At 43.6% G+C, this 19,757-nt stretch overlaps 1 protein-coding gene across 3 annotated transcripts in view; it reads left to right on the top strand.

The window, feature by feature from the left end:
- The window catches only part of LOC138183176 (visual system homeobox 2), a 50,601-nt gene that overhangs the window by 12,064 nt on the left and 18,780 nt on the right, over positions 1-19,757 (top strand). For 2 of the 3 annotated variants that reach the window (XM_069119789.1, XM_069119791.1), the window contains exons 2-4: positions 195-236; positions 18,088-18,178; positions 19,139-19,268. In XM_069119789.1, coding sequence (XP_068975890.1) covers positions 195-236; positions 18,088-18,178; positions 19,139-19,268 — 263 coding nt within the window. The remainder of the gene's footprint in view (positions 1-194; positions 237-18,087; positions 18,179-19,138; positions 19,269-19,757) is intronic. The other variant, XM_069119790.1, reaches the window with a different exon arrangement.

The raw sequence follows: 19,757 nt of genomic DNA, 5'->3' as shown, positions 1-19,757 counted from the left end.
TTGGCGTAATTCTTTCTTTTTCTTACTTACCGAACCTTTCAGTCCTGATATTCGTAATAGATTATTATTGCGACGAATATTTTCTACCGTAATTCGCAACATGAAATATCCAACCAGACTTCTCATGAAACGTTCGAAATATTTTATAATTGCTTGCTTTTCATACCAATAAAGTAACGTTATTTCTGTTCCAGGTTTCTCTCAATCGAAGAGTTCGTTCTCGAATACCAGTCCAGGTAAGACGTTTCTTAATATACTTCGTTATGTAGGGACAAACGCAACATCATCCATACGATATCTTTGAAATTTGATTGCCTCACAAATTCCATATGGTTGGGAAAATTTGGTTCTGTCCATAAACACGCGCAAACGATCATGCTAAGGTTATGACAATTTCGCTTGAGTCTCTTCTTGGCAACGCTGCTCCTAACCCGACAATGTTCGATATTTATCGCCAGTCTGATATACTTTCACGGAGCAAATATTAAGTTCCAAAGCGATTTGGCAGTCCGTGTGAAAAAGGAACGGAAGAACTTCGACAATTCCATTCCAAAACATGTTTTGAGTTGTTCGAGAAGAAATTTATGATATAAAGTGGTAACAGCACGATGACTTACAAAAACGCAAATTTATAACGGGTATCTCGGTTGCCATGACAGGGCTAGCTTGCTCATACGATGACGTCATACGGCGAAGAAAACTGATTACGTATTCATACCCGCGATGATTCCGATTTTTCCGAGCCATTAAACCGTGCTTGCTTAACCCGCAAAGCGATGTCGTTCGAAACAAGGGACGACAGGTCGAAAATGATTTCCGTGTATCATCTTTGCGTCTAATGGGGCTGCGTTCCAACTTCGTTGCATGTACTTATTCCGCACTTAAAACGTTTTCAAAGTTTAGGAATATGTGTTAAAGATTTTCAGTGTACGAGCAATCGTTTATAATTTCGTTTAGTCTCGAGTTTTCTCGGCGACCCCAATATTAAATTTCTTGTCAAAATATTTCGGGAAATCGAGGGTGCATGCCACACCCTCCCCTATTCGAGCGCTAATCGGTAACGGGATACTTTCTTCTTCCCGAAACTTGATTCTACATCTACGCCCACCGTTAAAATCTAAATCGTTGCTCTTTGGACTGTGAATCGGGAAAATGTGGACAAAATTCTTCGAAATCGTCTGCCGGACTAGTATTAAGATACCAGTCAATTAGAAAGAAACCCCCGTATTTAGGACACACGAATTTCCAACAAGAAGTAAAAATGCAACGGATCTGATGAAAGAAAGAAAACGTACCAATTACGGGGAAGATTCTCAATTTCCTTGAAGGAAACGATCACGAGTCTGTGTTGAAAGTGCGTCGTTAAGAAGGAACCGTGGAAGATAGGGATTTTATTGGCCAGAATTTCCGTTGCGTCAGCAGAACGACGAACGGTTTGCCATCAGGATTACGAAGGATTCCGCAAGGACCGAGAGAGAGGCGTCCGTAACGAGCAGCTTCCCGACAGAATTGGTTGTTTTAACAACTGCGCGCCACTTTGAGCCCGCTAGGTAAGAGGACCTCTGTCGAGGGATGTGGAAAAGGGTACGAGCGAACGGGCGACGTGAGGGATCGGAGACGGAGGCGGGGGCGGAGGCGGAGGTGGAGAAAGAGAGAAAATACGCGGTTTTCGCGAAGACACGGTGCTGAGGTACAAGCCGCTGCCGTAATAGTCCAATTTGCCGGCAAAGGAAAATACCGGAGGATTCTGGGAGCAAAAGGAGACTGGCATGGCTCCCGGGGTGGTACTAGCAACGCTCAGAAAAGCCGGCTGGAAAATTGGAGACGCGACGAAACATGGAGCAAGGGAGCCTTTACGTGGAGTATAGTTTCCGCTAGAATGCCACCTACTTTTCTACCAGCTTCGGTTTACGACCTAGCACGATGTCAATTATATATTGATAGTGCTGTGATAAAAAAAAAGGAGCAGCCATCAACCGTATGGGCAACAGTATTTCCGCGTGCCGTTGCACATTATATCGGAAATGTACAGCCCTGCAACTTCCAGCAAATTCAGTTATCTACAGACGACAAAATAGATTTGTTAGCTGGAATTGAATTCTAAATATTCGTAGATATTGAAAATGAAGGAAATTCTCTGTCACAAGTACCGATGCTCGAATAAAGTAAGGTTGAAAATCGCAGCAAGCAGACTGGAAATCATAGTGATGTAAATCAAAATGTTGAGAATTCGAATTTGATCACAGATTTCAAATACTATCCTTTTAGCTTCTTTAAGCTATAATTTTATTCTTTGCGGCGATACGTCCTTATGGCATGAGAAAGGGTAATGAATTTTTTATAATAATAAGTGCAGTACAGTATTTTATAAAAATTGCATTAACCTACAGCAGGATGACTCTCGGCGATATATCGAGGGATAGAAAAACAAAAGTAGATTAATCAATATGATCCATTAAATCGCAAAAGATCTGATCCCTTATCATTCGTAGGATCGACTTATCGATTACAAGTAGCCAGATAGTTAGTAGCAAAATAATGAGGATTCATCACGTAAATGGACGAAGAAAAAGACAAGACGAACAATGGATGAACGAAGTCTACAGCCTCGGTACAAATATCAAGAAGCTCCCTGTTTCTACCGTCGCGTCGTCAGAATCTATCGAGCCCCCGAATGCTTCAGAGATTCATCATCACAAGATATTCCCGATGTCCGATCCAATCATCTTACTTTCCGTGGTATGATTTCGCCGCTCGAGTGATTAGCTGTCAGCGAGGTAGCAGGATTTTGCAGCAAATTGAGGAAAATGCGGAGAATGAAGGAAATATTATGTTATTACTCTGAATCTTGTCGGTAAGAATTGACGAGGAAATGGGTAAAGAAGCAAAGGAAGATAAATCAGATGTCGTAGGAAAATATAAACCACTTAACGTTTCTTCAACACGACGATGAAGAAATAAAGTTGTAATTGATCCTTCTGATTTATTGCTAAATAATGCATATCGGCAGAAAGGCAAAGAATAGGTAAAAAGGAAAAGGTATACGCACGAGAGAAAAGGTGAAAGCCGAAGTTGGGAACAAGAAGGGTCAAAGGGAAAGTAAAGAATATTTTTCTTCGATGGAAAACGAAGTGCACCGAAGCAAGAAGAAACCGGTGGTTGATTAATAGAACCGCTCGAGTCGGCACGGCGGCTTTGCAGATATTTTTGTCGTAAAGGGCTCGATTTCAAAGAGCACTACCGTTCAATGTGGAGCCGAACGTTGTTGACTGTTCGCGAAATAGTACGCGCGAGGCTCATTCGAGATCTCGAAAGTCCCCGCTGGCTATTACGATTGAAGAGTATTTGCCGGTGAAATCCCTCGGTCGAAAAGAAGAAAGTTTTCCAAGCGTGGATCGAAACAGGGGTAGAACTCGTGATGTCGCTCGAGAAAGACAGAACTCTTGGCCGAATATACTGGCAGGATTACTTTTTCCACAGTGGAACGTCGAGACGAGTGTGGCTGTTTCGTAATTAATTGTCACTCATCGTTCAAGAAGCGAAAGGAAGCTCGAGAAAACAATTTAGGTGCTTGCGAGAAAGTGTCGAAAAGAGAAGGGAGGAAGAAAGGGAAAGGGAAAGAGAAAGAGGAATCGCGAGGGTTAAGCGACAAAGGGGTTAACCAACGATTTCTCGATTCGTCGCGAAAGAGATTCTCCGGTTGAAACAGTCGAGCGGTAAATCGGAGGAACGCGCTTCCTCCGCAGTCCTTTCTTGCTTTTCCTTTCGTCACTCGTGACCGATTGTACCTATCATAGTGGCTCGAGATGCGCGTGTGTTCCCATACATCTCCTTTCATTCGAGAGACTCCAGAAGAGAAGTGGGTGGACGATGCAGGGCTGGGGTGTCGCTAAAAACAGACAAAGAAAGAGGGTTGAACACGCGAGAGAAAGCAAGAGGAAAAGAACGTGGAGCAGAGACGAGGAGAGCCAGAACGAAGAAGAGAAAAAAGTGAGAAAGCGGAGGTGCTGCGGGTGAGAAGAAGCAGATGAGAGAAAAAGGGAGGATAAAAACAGGGAGTGGGAAGGGAGTGGGAGAGAAAATGAGAGAACGAACGAGAAATGGGTGCCGAGGGCTGCCACGTCGGAGGAGGCAACAAAGATATTAATTAAGAATTAACACGCGTACTGAAACCGCCCTTAATTAGTAACAGTCAGTGCCTGGAGCAGCGGTTTGTCTGCACGAACCTGTACCACCGGCTGCAGGGTAAACATGGGGAATGAATTGTAATCAAACACACGCCACCAGATAACATACTGATTTGCGAAAATATAATTTACTTAAAATATTCTGCCGGTTAAAACGAAGAAAAAAAAAGTAGGAAGAAGAAAAATGAAAAAAGAAGAAAAAACGGGTTTCCTTCGATCGCGCGCGATCAACGAGCGTGCACGATGATGGCGTTTACGTGAAACGAAGTTTAGGAGCGAGGACAAAAATAGAGGTGAGCGAGTCGCGCGACGAAGGCCAAACGACATAAAGGAAAAGCCTTCAAACGGTTTTCACTCGTGTCATGAAACATTTGCTTTGATTACTAGCTGGAGCTCATTAGCACCGCAATAACGTGAAACGGGTGTACACCCGTAAGGAAAATCTTAGAAGCTGGGCATAATACCGAAGAAGAATTTCGCTTTAAAACCCGTAAAAGGACACTTTGGATCGACTTACCGTACTCGTTCGATACGAATGCATATATTTTCTCTCTTAGAAAAGTAGAATCCGAAGTATGTCGCCAAGATTTTTCGTAGCCACGCAAATGAACGAATAGGAAATATGACTAATCAGTATCCAGCTTTCCTCTGATCGACAAACGAGTCTGTCATGTGAATATCTTCGCTCATTTGCAACAGGAAGTAATATGTCGCATTTGGAGCCCACCGGTCGAGAGCGTTTTATATACTTTGAATTTTTCTAGCGCTACTTATATATATTCAGAACGCAATTATGACCGAGCAGAATGATACCCTTTCTAATAACCGGTTAAATTCATCTTTCGGATTGAATGGCGTCGAAACTTTGAGCCGGTGAAAGGACGCTTATTTTTAATAGGAACTCGTTACACGTTCTTGCGTGGTGAATTTAGTAGTTCCCGCGGCTTTGAGAGAGCCAGAAGCGCTCACACTTTTAACAGCGCGTTCTGAATAGAGGTCATTAGCTTCGCGACGTTCCGTTCGCGATCAGTCTTAGTCCGATAGAATTTTCTTGTAACGAAAAAAATTTTTGGCTCGACGAAACAGAACAGAGAACGAGGAAGGAATTCACGACGTATGTACGAATGTACATACCTAGTGGTTGGAACCTCGACACGTAGCCGGGATCGATGCGTATACCTATTGCGTGGAGCACGTGAAATCGTGACGTCATCGACCGGAGGCCATTTTGACTCAGCTGGTTCCGACAAAAAGCAGGACGCCATGTCCTGCGAGCTTCACAATACAATGAACAACGATCTGCGTGCTCGTGTGCGCTCTACGAGCATACGGAAATTCGCCACACCGATTCACACACTCGTGTATTTTCATGAGTACGAGGCTCGGTAGGCTGGCACATAAAAATTTCGAACCCTTTCGTAGGGCAATGCTAGCTGAATGTACTCCTACAGAGAAAGGAATAGAGTATCCAAAAGAATAGAGTATCACGGTGATGGGGAAGGTACGAGGAGGGAAAGTAGGAAGTTGATTCGTAACTTCAGAAATATTTTGACAGAAATGGGCGTGGTGGTGGTTAGAAACTGACGACAATCGCGCAGCATAACGTTTCTCTGTGACGATCAAAATTTCAACCCTTTTTCGTCATACAGCCGTCTATGTCTCTCTGTCGATTCACGAGAAAGTCTTCGGTTTCACTGGTACCACTTTAAAGCGATACAACCCGCGGACGAATAAATATTATGCGGCTGAAAAATGTGCTTTCGAGAACATCCAGGCATCCTCGACTCCTTGCGGTAGGATTGTGCCGATGAAAAAGGGTTGGGGTGTGCGGGGGTGGCGCGCGAGAGGAGAAGCCCTCTTGCTGCCGTTCGTACAGATACAGTGGCTACATTGTGGGTTTAGAGGCTCATTGTGCCACGCCAACACGGGCATTGTCGTCCTTTTTCGAGGGCCGGAGATTCACACCTTTTCACCGGTGCGATTTTCCACGATGGGCGCGTTCCATTGAGCGGAAGAGGGCGAGCCTCTGCCGTGGAAGGGATGAAAGTTCGGTAGAGGGAAAAAGAGGTAGACAGAGATGCAGAGAACGGATAAGAACTAATGCCAAGTAACACGGAACTGTGTAGGATTCTCGCACGAATTTATTACCCGACACGATGGGGTTACACGTGCGTCTTTCTTTCGACCGGCGTCGATGGGTCGGTTGAAGTGAGAAAGACAATGGTGGCTGTTTAAAACGGGGTGTTGAGGATGTGAGAGCTCTTCTGGATTAAATTTCTTATGGTTCTACGTTTGAAAGACAGCTTTACGAGTCTTGCCAGCGGGTTGACGCGTTCCTTCAATTAAAGAAAGACACCATCGCTGTATCGTACATTACTCGATGGTGGTGCAGAGTGCGTCATAATATAAGCGTTCGATTCCACTTGCATCGTTGTTGTAATCGATGCGCAAATCGATATCACGAGCCATCTTAGCCGCGTCGCGTTCTTTCGTCAGTGGATCCACCGGAATCCGCTAATTGCACTAATTTCAATAAATTTCCTTCGAGGAGGTGTATTTTCCGGAGTCCTTATGAATTTATAAGCAAAGAAATTTGAAAGCTTGCCAAGTCTCTCTTCTGGAAGGGACAATTAGACTCTTCTCGTCGACCTTGAGGGGAGTGAACGAGACGCTGAGGAGTTTGTCCGACCGATCGTTAAGTTACCTGGTCCCTTCCTTCGTTGACGTCCTTTGTCAAGATTAGTCAACTTCAAATAATGCCTCCATTTACCAATTCAAACTTCGCGCCATATACCGTTCCGAAGGTTAAATTTTTTAATTTGCATACCCTCCAAGCGTCTCGACCTGTTCATCTTTCATCTAACTTTTGTTTCCTATTTTGTATCTTTGCTAAGGCGTTGAACGTTTACCTCGTAATAAACGAAATTGACTACAGCGATATTCCAACCACTTGATAAAGCAAACATGGTAAGGGGAAAAAGATAGTTCTACGGTGACTGTGAAGATAGGGCAAAGTCTTCTTAGTTCAGGAACTAAATTTAGTTCGACATGTGTGGACGTAGGTTTGTCTGGCGCCAAGGAACAAAATATGTAGTTCGGCTGCAAAAATATTATGTTACTTCGAAAACAGTCGCCAGTCAACACTTCCCTGAGACGTTACATGTGTTTCGTTGACTGTTCGTTGCTCGTGATCCAATTAAAAGAGATTCCCAGGAGTCATTGCGGAAACTTTTCAAAATCAAAGTCGCTAGTCTATTAATGCGATTACGATTGATCGTCGGATGACAAGAAGTTGGACGATTTACAGGCAACGGTCGACACACAAACGTGAAATGTGACTCGCTATTGAAGATCTGTGAAGTCTGTAGCCATGGAACGATTAATTGCGCCATTGAGCGTATCGCATTGCCGGTATTATTGAATCGAGCATAGCCCGCCACTCGGAGAATAATTATGAAATCATTCACTCGTGGAACAATTTCAAGCTGTAGCTCCGCTTTTCATTTAATTCCTGATGTTTAGTCGCTCTATTTTCAAAGGGTGCTTGCACGGCATTGTTAATTCGTGTCACTAAATTGATTCGAACGACAGCCTCCTTTACCCTCTCTCTTTCTCTCTCTCTTTCTCTCTCTCTCTTTCTCTCTCTCTCTTTCTCTTTCTCTCTCTCTCTTTCTCTCTCTCTCTTACCTGTTTTTAAACAGAAAATTATGCGAATTATTAAAACTGATTTAATTACAATTCACAGTTATGCATTTACTATTATGTATGCGCTTGCACGTAAACTAAAAACGAGGAGGAAGAATTATTTTAAAATTTCTGGGCCTGATAAAAATTGATCGAAATGGTTGTAGCGAAACACGCATCGTGCCTCGATAAGTAATATTTTTGTCCAGGAGTGGTGGAACGTTGGCTTGGCGCTCTCCAATTATTAGAACCCCAAGCAGTGCTGTAACAAGTTTGCGACCCTCGCGTCTCCATCGAGCACGGATTTGGAAGGGGTTGGCTGAAAGCTCGCTTCGTGCCACTGCCACGTACATGATCGCGCGACTCTTATGAATATCATAAATTTTACGCAATGTAGCCGACAATTTCGCCCGATCATCAGCATAAAATCTACTGTTTCCGGACCGGCGGGTGCTCGCCCGCGTGCTGAAATGAAACCTAGTAGGACGCGCGGCTAGATTTAGAGCGGCTGCGCGAGTCGCGAACGAGTATTCCGCATGACGTCGATCTCGATCCCTTGCCTTTAGAATGGATGCGATTGTAGGCAGTTTTCAGGCGAACAATTATTCACCAGATCCGGCCACTTAGTTGGCGCGTTCTCCGTTAACGAGTGAGTTTTGTCCCATCGTGTCTGGGATTCTTTCGCGATTCTCTAATTAAAAGCTACCGCTTGTGGCTTCGTCGTGAGCGTTTCGGGGTTTTATAACGCGCTAATAGTCGCGGCTGGAGAGGGTCGAATTAATTTGTACACATTTTTCCCGACTCGAGGATAGTTTGTTGGTGCTGTGCTAGGAAAGAATTTATCATTATTCGCTGGAACCTGTGCGACACAACGCGACAAGAGTTTCTCGCGCGTCTACCAAAATGTCCTTTGTTTTCCTTGGACATCGTTGTTCGTGAAAGTAACGCGGAAACAACGGCATAGTACAGTATCGACGTTCGCATACGTCTGGGTTGGGCCAGCTTCGGGAAATTTTCCACGACGCCGCCAGCAATTTCAGCCGGTCATCGGCGTAAAGTCGATGCTCATTGTAAGCCCGGGCTGGTTCACGAGAATGCTAGCAGACAAGAGTACACCAATGGTGGGTGGACAGGAGGTGGCGGTGGGGGACTAGCTAGCGAGAGCACGAGAGAGGAGTTAATGGGGACGAACTGTAGAAGTGGCTATAGTCTAGAACCGTGTTAGGGCCAGGGCCATTAAGCTTAATGACATAATGAAGTAAATGGCTGTGCATGCCATGCCACGCCGGAGACTATAGCTTATAACCGCCGGGCCTCCACCCCCGCGCAATATACCGCGTGCCAGGAATTCCTGACTTATGCCGGCACTGCCCAGTCGAAAGGGGTAGCTAGAATGGGGTGCACCCACCCTCCCTCTTTATTCCTCTCCTCCCTCCATCTTTCTCACGTGCGCGCTCTTCTACCGTTTCCCTGCTCCAATCGTCCTGTCTCTCTTTTAACCCTTCGACTAGCAGCGTGTGTGTCGTATCTCTCGCTAGTCAAATGTTTCTGTTCATCTATTCCCCGAAGCTCCTTCTTTACTGTTCTCGTATATTACGTAAGGGTTGCTGTGACACAAAGTTGCATCGCACACGTGCTAGAAGCGAATTTATTTCGGGAATTGCCAAGGCGTCGCCGGCCTCTCGGTCGTTGGTGTTCGTCCCGAGAGCTTCCCTCGTTTTCCGGGAGACGATTCGCTAAAAACCACGTCCTGCCGCGTCGGGGCGGTAACATCCGTGCACACCTTCTCTGTAACCCTCTTGAATTTCCTGCGAGGACTCGTAATTATGCGTTTCGTGTACCGTCCGAGCACACGACGGAAGAGGGTCGTGTATGCGTTAAGTATTTAATGTAATTTTGTGAAGGCGGGCTGTAGACAGTGAGAGAGCCAAGCGCGAGAGCATCCTCGGTGAAATTGCGTGACTCATCTCTCTTGTTTGCCGCCCGCTACTACTTTCCTTTCACCGGATTCGAGGCTTTTCTGCCCGCGACTTTGAAAGCTCTGCGCGAAACACTCGCGTTAATCACACGAAAGTGCCTAATGCGCTGCTTGATAGCAGCAATTTCAGTATTAATTGGACGCGTGAATGGACCACGCACTCTCTACTTCAACGTTCACATCCAGCTTGCTAGTTTCAGTTTTCCGTTTTAAGACTATTAACTCGGTTCGATTTAATTATGAACAGGAAACTACGACGTGCACACGAAACTAGGTAGTTTTGTGGAATCGATAGAAAAGACCACTTTCTGCTCGGTGGACGAACAAGAAGACCTTGAACATTCTACGACGGAAGACTAGTTGCTCACGAACAGCGTAGAACAAAGTACGTTCGTGTAGGTAAAAAAAACGCGTTGTTTTCGGGCAATCAACACTTTACCCATTGTCTCTAGCTGGCACCTGAATGCGTGGCCATCATAATATTCACACCATTCGTAGAGGGTCGAATTTCGAGCATGGCCACCGCGGGTTACGGAGAATGGTACGAGACGCTCGTGAAAACACGTTTCTGACCACGAGGTGTGAAGCCCTTGGAAGAAAAAGAAACGGAGGAACCGCGTGGGGTAGATGAGAGTAAAAGAGTCGAGAAGCGCTTCCAAGAAGTACGCCCACGAATTCGTTATTCTATTTTTTTCTCGTTTCTTTTTTTTTTTTTTTCTTCGGCCGCGTCCTATTCATTAATTATCGCCATTCAAGGGGGCCACGGTCTCCTGATTGTGAGGTCCGGGATCGATGAAACGCGTTTCGCAGTAACCGTGATTAAACCGTCGAGTTTTCATGAAATAACCTGTCGGGAACTAGTTTTACCCGAGAACTTAATTACTGCTGTATTATGCACGCTGGATGCGCGAATCGGTGGCTCGAGAAACAACGTAATTCCTGCTGCTTAAAAGAAAACTCATCTCCCTCCGTGTCACCTCCTGAACGTTAATTATACGTCTTCGTTACCATTGTCGGTCTCGAACGCTGTATCTAAAATAATTACAGCGCCCATCTTTCTCGACTATGCAACCCTGCAATTTGAATCTGTTACCAATGCTTCTCGGACAACCATTTTTTCTTTCTATTACGGAATTCTAATTCAAGCGCGTTGAAAAAATAAAGGAAGATTGAAAAAATGCGAAGAGAGACAAAACGCACGAGGCGAATCGAGTTGAAGTCTCTAGAGGGCGCGCGATCGAACCGGTCAAATTAATTCGACCCCGAAAACATCGTGAAAGCATTAGCAGCTTACCCTAAGCTACTGTCGGTCTGTTACAAGTGTTTTACAGCGTGTTACATGGTGCAGCAAAACTACCTAGCGTTGAGGGTCCCTAATCTACCGAAACATCCCGAGGGATGTATCCCAGCATCGACTGCACTCGGATACGCTCCATTCGCCCTTTCGGTTATGTAAACGACTACGTTACATGTTTCACGCGCTCGATAAATAATTCTCTATCTGATGCATTTTTCATGTTGCGTCGGTATTTCGCACTCTGTGTCCGAGAGGGTATGTGTAGGTTCCACAAATGTAAAAGCGATGACTTTCCTTGGATTCCGTTGGCCTCAGTTGTCATTACTTAGCTGATTCTTTATTTTCATAGAAATAAATCTTACTATCGATAGAGAAATCAGTGACGGAGTCATTTTGAAATTTCTATATTAATTTTATTATTATTTATAATCGTTCTCGTTATTCGCCAGTGATAAAATTACCACTGCGTATTTTGTGATGCTTTAAAAATTTGTAATAATTGTACGAATAGACCTTATTATCTTTATCTTTCACGCGCTGATTCCTGGGAATAATAGGTAGAGCAAAGTGAAGGGTGACGTATCAAATTGACTCGTAATATCGGATGGGATTACCACGCGATTTCACATCCTGAATTACGAATGACTAACAAATGATTGCACCTTATGAATAAACTTTCAAAGGACAATTTATTAATTAGTAGCATTTCTTTAATGATATTTAAGACAGTACATAATTACTTTCTTGATAACAGTCTGTTGTTCGATAACGAGATACTCCATGAGTTTTTAATTATCCATTGTCACGGGACAGGTTCAATTTTTCCTGACGATGTTTGCGATACCAGCACGAAAACGGCGAGGAAACTAGCATTTGTTTCGTTAATCATCCGGCTGCTTTCACTAGCTCGTCTCGTATTTACGTAGTTTCGTTTATAAAATGGCAGCCAGGCCGAAACGAGGAAATCGGGCGTCTCGCGGAACGGGACCAAGAAGAAGACGACAAGAAGACGACGGGTCGTCTCATTCACACGGCGACGAGGTAATTTCTCTCGATGAATCCACGAAAGGGCATTTATCCGTTCTCCGAGCCGCGAAAAGGGGCGGAAACGAATTTTCAATTACGACGCACAAAAGACCGGGTAATTCTCTGGGTTTAAAACGACTTCGCGGTGCATAGCGAACATGCGGAAGGGAAAGCTGGAGAAAGATGGACAAGAAGAAGGGATGAACGACGATGCTATGAAAAGATTTTCAAATTAAATTTCGAGATTAGTACCCTGGTTTAATACGGACAAGTGACGACTGAAGACGTCCCAGGGGTGTGCTACGTGCTACCTTCGCTCTTCCCATGGGATAGCGCACACACGGGCCACTGTGTAACAACGTGACGACGTTTCTGACCCACCCTCCGTCTCGTAACACTTCGCGCGTTTCCATTTGCTCGATGTAAACTCGTCGTTCGGCAGCCTCCCTTTCTCTCGACCGGTTTTCACCGGATCGAGTCTTCTGTCCAGTGTCCAGTTGGATGCAATTTCAACGAATGGCGAGTCCAAAGGGCAGATGTTGATCCTATTGAAAACGTAAAACAAAGTAGATGGAGAAAATTATGCGATTGAACGCGTGCGAAAATTTGTACAAAAATGCATTAGTATTTTCTGCTTCTTATTCTGATAATGACGAGATGAGTGACTTTCTTCTTTGGAACACTGATATCGTTACCTACTATAACCAAAGAAAAAGAGTATCGCCTCGTACCGTCCACTTAACGGAAACGAAAGAAAAGTATATCGATGAATGGACGCCGTTGCCCGTCTATGAAACGTTAAACGCAATTTCATGGGGTTCGATCAGTGACGATAAGAGGCAGCATCAGGCAGGATTAGAATATCAATTATCGAAGAAACACAGGCCGTCGGTTTCTAAGAGGTTCTATTAGATACGAGCAGTCTGGCGCAAGCCAGCCAAGCAAGGCCACGGGTTTAAGGTCTTAACAGCTACTAAAGCAAAAGCTCCTTCTGTCTCGCTCTTAAGCACGGAAAACAAGCCGTGTTAGACGAAGGGGTGTATTGAGGGCCGCCATTGGCTATCCACGCTCCTTTATTGCCGGTTGCCTGGTAACCGGCTTGCCACCGACACACACCGATGGCAACCACCCTGTAACCACCCTGAAACCCGACAGCGCCGCGCACACCCTCGCTTAGGAACTCGCAACCACCACCACCACCAAGTATCGCCACCGTCTCTCGCCACCCTCTCCGCGATGCTCCACGAGCCAATGCATACACACGCACATTTTCTCAGCTACTCGGAACACACGCACACGTACATTCGCGTCAACCACCGTAAACGTGTGGGGATGTGCGATGGAATCTTCGTGTAATCGCCAAGAGTTGGTTGTGTGAGTGCGCGAAATAACACTGCCTGGTCTCAGCGTGTACGTACGCATGGCGTGAATATATTTAGCCAGGAAACTACCACTGTTTTCACGCGAGAGGGTGTTTCGAGAGCTGCCTCTCCGGCTGCCTCTGTGTGCACAAAGTCTGTGCTCCTGGCCGAGTAGACCGCAAAGTTTTCTCTGAAGTTGCTGGATTTCTTCCTTTTATCGGTGCTCCTGACAGCAGTTGAGGAAGATACTTTCCTGGATGATTGTGTTCCGCTGTTCGTAATCGCGAGCAGGACGTTGGGAGGAACGAAAGAAGGGGGTTGAAGTTTCTGGCTGCTGACTCTCCAAGTCGCGGCCTGTTTGATGTATGCTTTGGTCGCAGACTGCAACTTTGAAATTGATATACTTTACTACAGAAAATGAGGAAAGTTTGGAAAAAGACTTTGAGTTGCAAATTTCAAAGGAATGCTCGACATTCTGAAACTTGCGCCTAAAATATTCAGTTATTAATAATTGCGAGAGAACATAGTCTACAGACGCTATCTGTTTTCTGCAAAACTCACACTCAAATTCAGTCGTTCGATCGACCTTGTCCAATGTCATATTAAATCCAATAAAACGTTTCAGAGTGACGGTCAATTTGTTGGAACGACGACGTATACGAGCAAGCGTAATCTTGCGAGTTCTCTCATCGAGAAGATTAAAAACAATTGCTTCTGAAGTGGCTGTATGCGCAAACACGGTGTCTCCCTAGCGTAGTTCCCGAGGGAGGTCGCGACATCCCACGATATTCGAGGGCACTACGAACGGATTAGATCCAGGACAAATTAGAGGAGAGAGAAGCATCGGTCGCTGGGAAGCCGGGAATATATCAGGGTAGAGGGCAAACGTGTCCCGCTGGTCCCGTAATAGCTAACTGGATTTGATTAATCGATTTGGTTACAGCCTCCTACTTAGCCATCCTGACGCTTCCTGCCGTGTTTAATATCGATCATTCTCACGCGAGAATACGAGAATACGTCGTCGTTCGATATTTCTTTACCACGATTGTGCGAGACGATCTAGTTAGGAGATGCAGTGCTGCGTCTCGAGCCGCAGATCTAAAATATCGTTCGACTTCTTCGTACAAAGAGGAAGAATTTTGTCTGGATTTGTTCCTTTTTTCTCGCTTAACCTTGTAGGATACGCTTGGAAAGAAAATACGAATAAACTTCAAGCCTACGATGCTATTTTATTTGCGTCAGCTAGTCCGTACAAAATAATAATTGCAATTTATCGTAAGAATAATATGAAAAGATACACGGCAATTCGTACCTATGATATTTTCCATTAGTTGCGATGCAGTACATATAGCAACACCATTTTCTTCAGGTTATTAGCATCCACTTGCGTCTACGTCCTCTGACGTGCAAAGCGATTGATTCGACGGCTTGCGGTAAATAAGCATACTTAAAAAGCCGGCAGCAGGAAGCAACGCTGTGCCGGGGTGGCGTAAAGAGGCCTCTCTACAATCTTGTGAAACAATGCATCGCGCGAGCTCCATGCGCGGTGTCTTAAGCTGTGCACAGTCGAGCCTTAAATATTTATTTTCCATTCGACTCCTTCATTTTTTGCATATGCGTGCATGCAAACTCATTCGCGTTGTTCGTGGAAAATATTGCAATCAGTGGTCTGTAAAGATAGGAAAAATATTTTTTACGTTCTTTCTTGAAACTCGATGAACGAAATAGTGATCACTCTTCGGTTGTTATGCTTACCATGTTATTTTAATTATCCTTTCGCTTTAATGAAAGTGATTCTGCCCGAAGCTGGTAGTTATGCTACGAGTCCAAGTCTTTTTACAAGATTGATAGAATAAATAGAGCAAAATTTATTTGACGCTCGGCTCAGAAAAGACGCTGCTGGATGGTATAGAGAGGCGCGTGTATGGGCAAGGAAGAAATGTTGGATAAAATTAAGCCGGCATGCAAGAAATTTGCTTGAATCCACTGAATGCGCCCGACGCTTCCTCATTAAGTTCTTCGTCTTCGTGACGACACAGCAGGAATACTTTCCTTCTTATCGACCGTGCCGAGATGAGAGTAACATTGGCGATAGTTTTCGTTAAGTAACTACAAACCGAAGAATAGTTGAAAACTCGATAGTTTTAACAAGGTATATCGAATTAATATAATTTTCTCGGATAATTAGGTGATCCCTAACCAAGTGAAACAAAAATCTATTGGAAGGAACGACGTTGTAAACGTCGCACAATACAGTTTAGAGTAAAAAACGATACGCTTTTCATTCCTGACGTTCTCTTTTTTTCTTTTTTTTCTTTTTTCTTTTAAGCGAAAACTTCGTCAATGATTATAAAGCTATTCGTTTGACTTTGGAGAAGCGTTTTGAAAAAGCGACGAAGTGCAACGCGGACGAAAGCAAGAGAGCAGAATACAGACGCCAGCACAGAAAGGAAGGATTAACAATACATTTTAAAAGCCGCCTTCGCTATTTTCGCATACCATGTGTTCTATGTCGGTCGCGTTCATGAAACTGTTTTACTCAAACTTCGTCGAAATTCCTTTCTCGCCTTCTCTTTTCCAAGCTTTCGTGGCTTTCTCGGTGCTAACACATTTGGAAAACTAGCTTTGGTTATGCTTCCTTTTTCACAAAACTAAAGAACTTTAATTTCGCGACATCCGTAACAACTTATCCAACGCGATTCTCAGTGTTAACTTCAATCATACATTTTCAGGCTAGATTAAGTCAGCAATGAAATATCGACGAAAAGTAAAGAAAGAGAAGACTTTTCGAAGCGATATCAAAGAGCACTCGTTTACCTATCCATTCGCAAGCGACACAACGAGACAAAACACGAGTTTTTTAGAACTCACGCTCGTACACATTTAAGATCGTGTCATCTTTGTTCTTTCACGCGATTCTTATTATTTCGCTTGCGATAAAACTATCGCACACGATATTGCAAATGCGTTGCTACTAATGTGAACTGTGAAAACTTCGATGGAAATAATTCCATAGGAAGAAATATGAAGATAGCCGTAGTAATCGTATCCATGTAACCATGTGACGTTAGCAATGTGTTTCGTGGATCCAATTAGTCGAAGAACACATATAATTGGAATTAAGTTCTTAATTAATAGTTAATTAGCTGCCGGTAGTAGCGTCACCAACGGCTGGCAGCAGCAGCAACAACTGTAGTAACGAGTTAGCCCCGGGGAGAGGGATTCATTGTGGAGCGGCGCGCGCGCCACGAAGCCGGTTTTCGCTCATTAATTCGAAATTAATTTATAATTGATAATTATTTTCGGGCCATGGGTCCTATCCGTTTGCCATCTCGACGAACCTTTCTAATTTCCTGCTTCTCTTGTACGTAGAAAATTGCCATTTACCTTGGAAAGCATACACGAGCTGTCGAGTCACGAGCAGTATATATTTAAATGAAAAAGGAAAAAGAAAAGGTCGGAGAAATGTTTTTTTCCTTTCTTTATATCGTTGACATGCACACGCACGCGCCGTTAGCAGCACCCTCCCTAATTGGAGAACCTGGATTTTTGAGATGAAAATCCCGGTACTACGACCAGCTGGACAACAGGCTCTCCCGATATTTTTTCCCCCGACACTCCTATATTTTTTTTTTTTTTTTTTCGACGTCAATTTTTTCCGCCCCGCCAGAGGTTGTTCCATCGAACTGTTCGAAATTCTGTTATCGGTAATAAATTTACCAGGTATTTTGCCGGAATATCGAGTGTCAAGTCCGCGCTGCGACAGTCGATATCGCGCATGGAAATTACGTTCCGATCTCCACGAGTTTTTCCGATCGAAACACGCATGTATACCTCGTCCCCGTTAATTGCGTTTCTTTTTTGTTCGGATCGAGTGGATAATGCTTTAAATGCGACGCTCTGCGAGTGCTGGACAAAGGGATGAACGATAAATGGAAAAATAGAATCGCATTACGTGCTTCTTAGTTGCGTGTCGATGCTTCAAAGGGTAAAATTGGAACATGAAAACGGATAAAAATGTTACGCGAATTTAGGTTGCGCGAAGCCCTCATCTTCCTTGTTTCCATCTATGCTGATGTCTCTGACAAACCGACTTTTTTGAATTGCCGAAAGAGACATTCTTTTCTATTCGATTCTCCTGGCTCATCCTCGAAAGCTGGGTTAAAGAGTAAACGTTTTTCATTGTATTATCATTGATCACGATTAATCGTTAACGAAGGAAAGTCAAAGAAGGGATTGCGTGGACAAATAGAACCCGCATTCGATACAATTTGCATGAATACACGTGGTCTCGATTTATTGGCAAATCGGGTATAATGGGTAATTTGATCCTCGATGTACGCGCACGGATAGAATTCAGATCCGATGGATTATTGGACTGCGTTAATGATGATTTTTTGAAGGAAGGAGATACAGCTATAAATGCCATAAATTATGCACGGTTATTTAATCTACGTTCGCTTAACTACAACATCGTTAGCTTTGAAAAGTTAGTACATACCTATTATCCGTTTATTTTGTTGAAATTTAATAAATTTAATGATCTTGTTACAGGTGTCGGGCACAATATAGAATCCGGGAAAGATTTCACGGTCGACGGTCTCTCTGGTTTCAGTAAAAAGAAGAAGAAGAAACGCCGTCATAGGTGAGTGTCTCACCCGAATTTTGGTCGAGAACATTTTTTAGTTATCATTTGTGTTGCATCGAATTTTTCGCCATTTTTCGTAACTTTATTGTCGCCATTAATTTTGTCCGGCGCACTCTGTAAAAATTTTGATTGGAACGCAACGTGAAATCAGCGTGATAGAAATACGTGTGAATAATTAATAACCACTGGCAAAATTTTCGACGCAACGCTGAGAGCTATTCTTCCGCATTTTCGCTTGGTTATCCGCGGGTCTGCGAGACAATCGATCGCGTTTCAGTGATTTTCATTCGGCGATAATGATAAATTTATTCCAAACGAATATATCATTTTAGACTTTTCATCGTGTAATCGACGAGTCCCACCCCCGATAATGAGTTTTCAGCTATTTTGAAGTGACAGACAACCCGAATGCAATCACCGTTTCGCAATAATTGTATACCACGATGAACGAATTCAGACTTAAATTGATCGTTAAAAGATATATTTGTCGCTAGAAATCGATTCCATTGAAACGTTACATCACATAAGATATGTATTTGCGTATTATCGACAGAAAAGATTAAAAATTGATGTGGAAAACTGGTCGAACAGGTGAATGAAGAATTATTATATTCGTAAATTGAACGTAGACAAATTAAAATTTCTCACGGCTCGAATGTTTTATTGTAAAATTTATGAAATCTATTTTAAATTCTGTAGGGGCAGATTAAAGATAGATTTACGCTGATTGATTTGTTCGAAATTTGTTTCACCAAAATGTATAGAATTTAATCTTGCTTTGGCTGCATCAACCGATGAAATTGTTTTTCAATATTATTCGAACGATCAACTTTTTCTAGATCTATTTTCACTTACGAAATCAGTGTTTCATTTTCTGCGTGGCTTTTTTCTTTCGAGTGTAGGCTAGCTTTAAGGGAAAAGCTGTAATGGCATATAACTAGGTTCATACGGTTGTTGCTCCAGGACGATCTTCACGTCACAGCAGCTGGAGGAGCTGGAGGCAGCCTTCAAGGAAGCCCATTATCCTGACGTGTATGCTCGCGAGATGCTCAGCCTTCGAACCGATTTGCCCGAAGACAGGATACAGGTGAGCGAAAATCAAAAGACCTATGAAATCCGACCTTCTGACCCACGAATCGGATGGCTTCGATACTACCATTTCCTTGTGAAATTCGCGACTCAGGGGTATCGAGTTTCTTTGCGTAGATTCTCGTAAACCCGAATTGATCAAAGGCTACTACTTTTCTTCGTAACCACTAACTTTTTGTCGATGTTAAGGACTCGAATACCGTACGTAATTTAGCTAAATATTTCATTGTTTAAACACTTAATATTTGTAACGAAGATTGAGATATTATGCTCTAAAAGTTACGTGATTATAATGTTTCGAGGATTAATTAAATTAATTTATGCAAAACAAGAAAACGCAACAGAACGAACAAGAATGGAAAATCGGATTGTAAACGCGATAAAAAGGGGACCATTCTCAGTCGTGAATTACGTGAATTAGAACGTATAAATAATCGAAAGTGGTTGCTTTCAACGAGGAAACAATGCTTCTAGCGCGCTTCGTTTT

Source organism: Bombus flavifrons, chromosome 9 (genome assembly GCF_040668555.2).
Source record: "Bombus flavifrons isolate JBK064 chromosome 9, iyBomFlav1_principal, whole genome shotgun sequence".
In the NCBI taxonomy this organism is placed as follows: domain Eukaryota; kingdom Metazoa; phylum Arthropoda; class Insecta; order Hymenoptera; family Apidae; genus Bombus; species Bombus flavifrons.
Note: the sequence above shows the minus strand (reverse complement) of the source record. Positions and strands in the feature narration are given on the sequence as shown.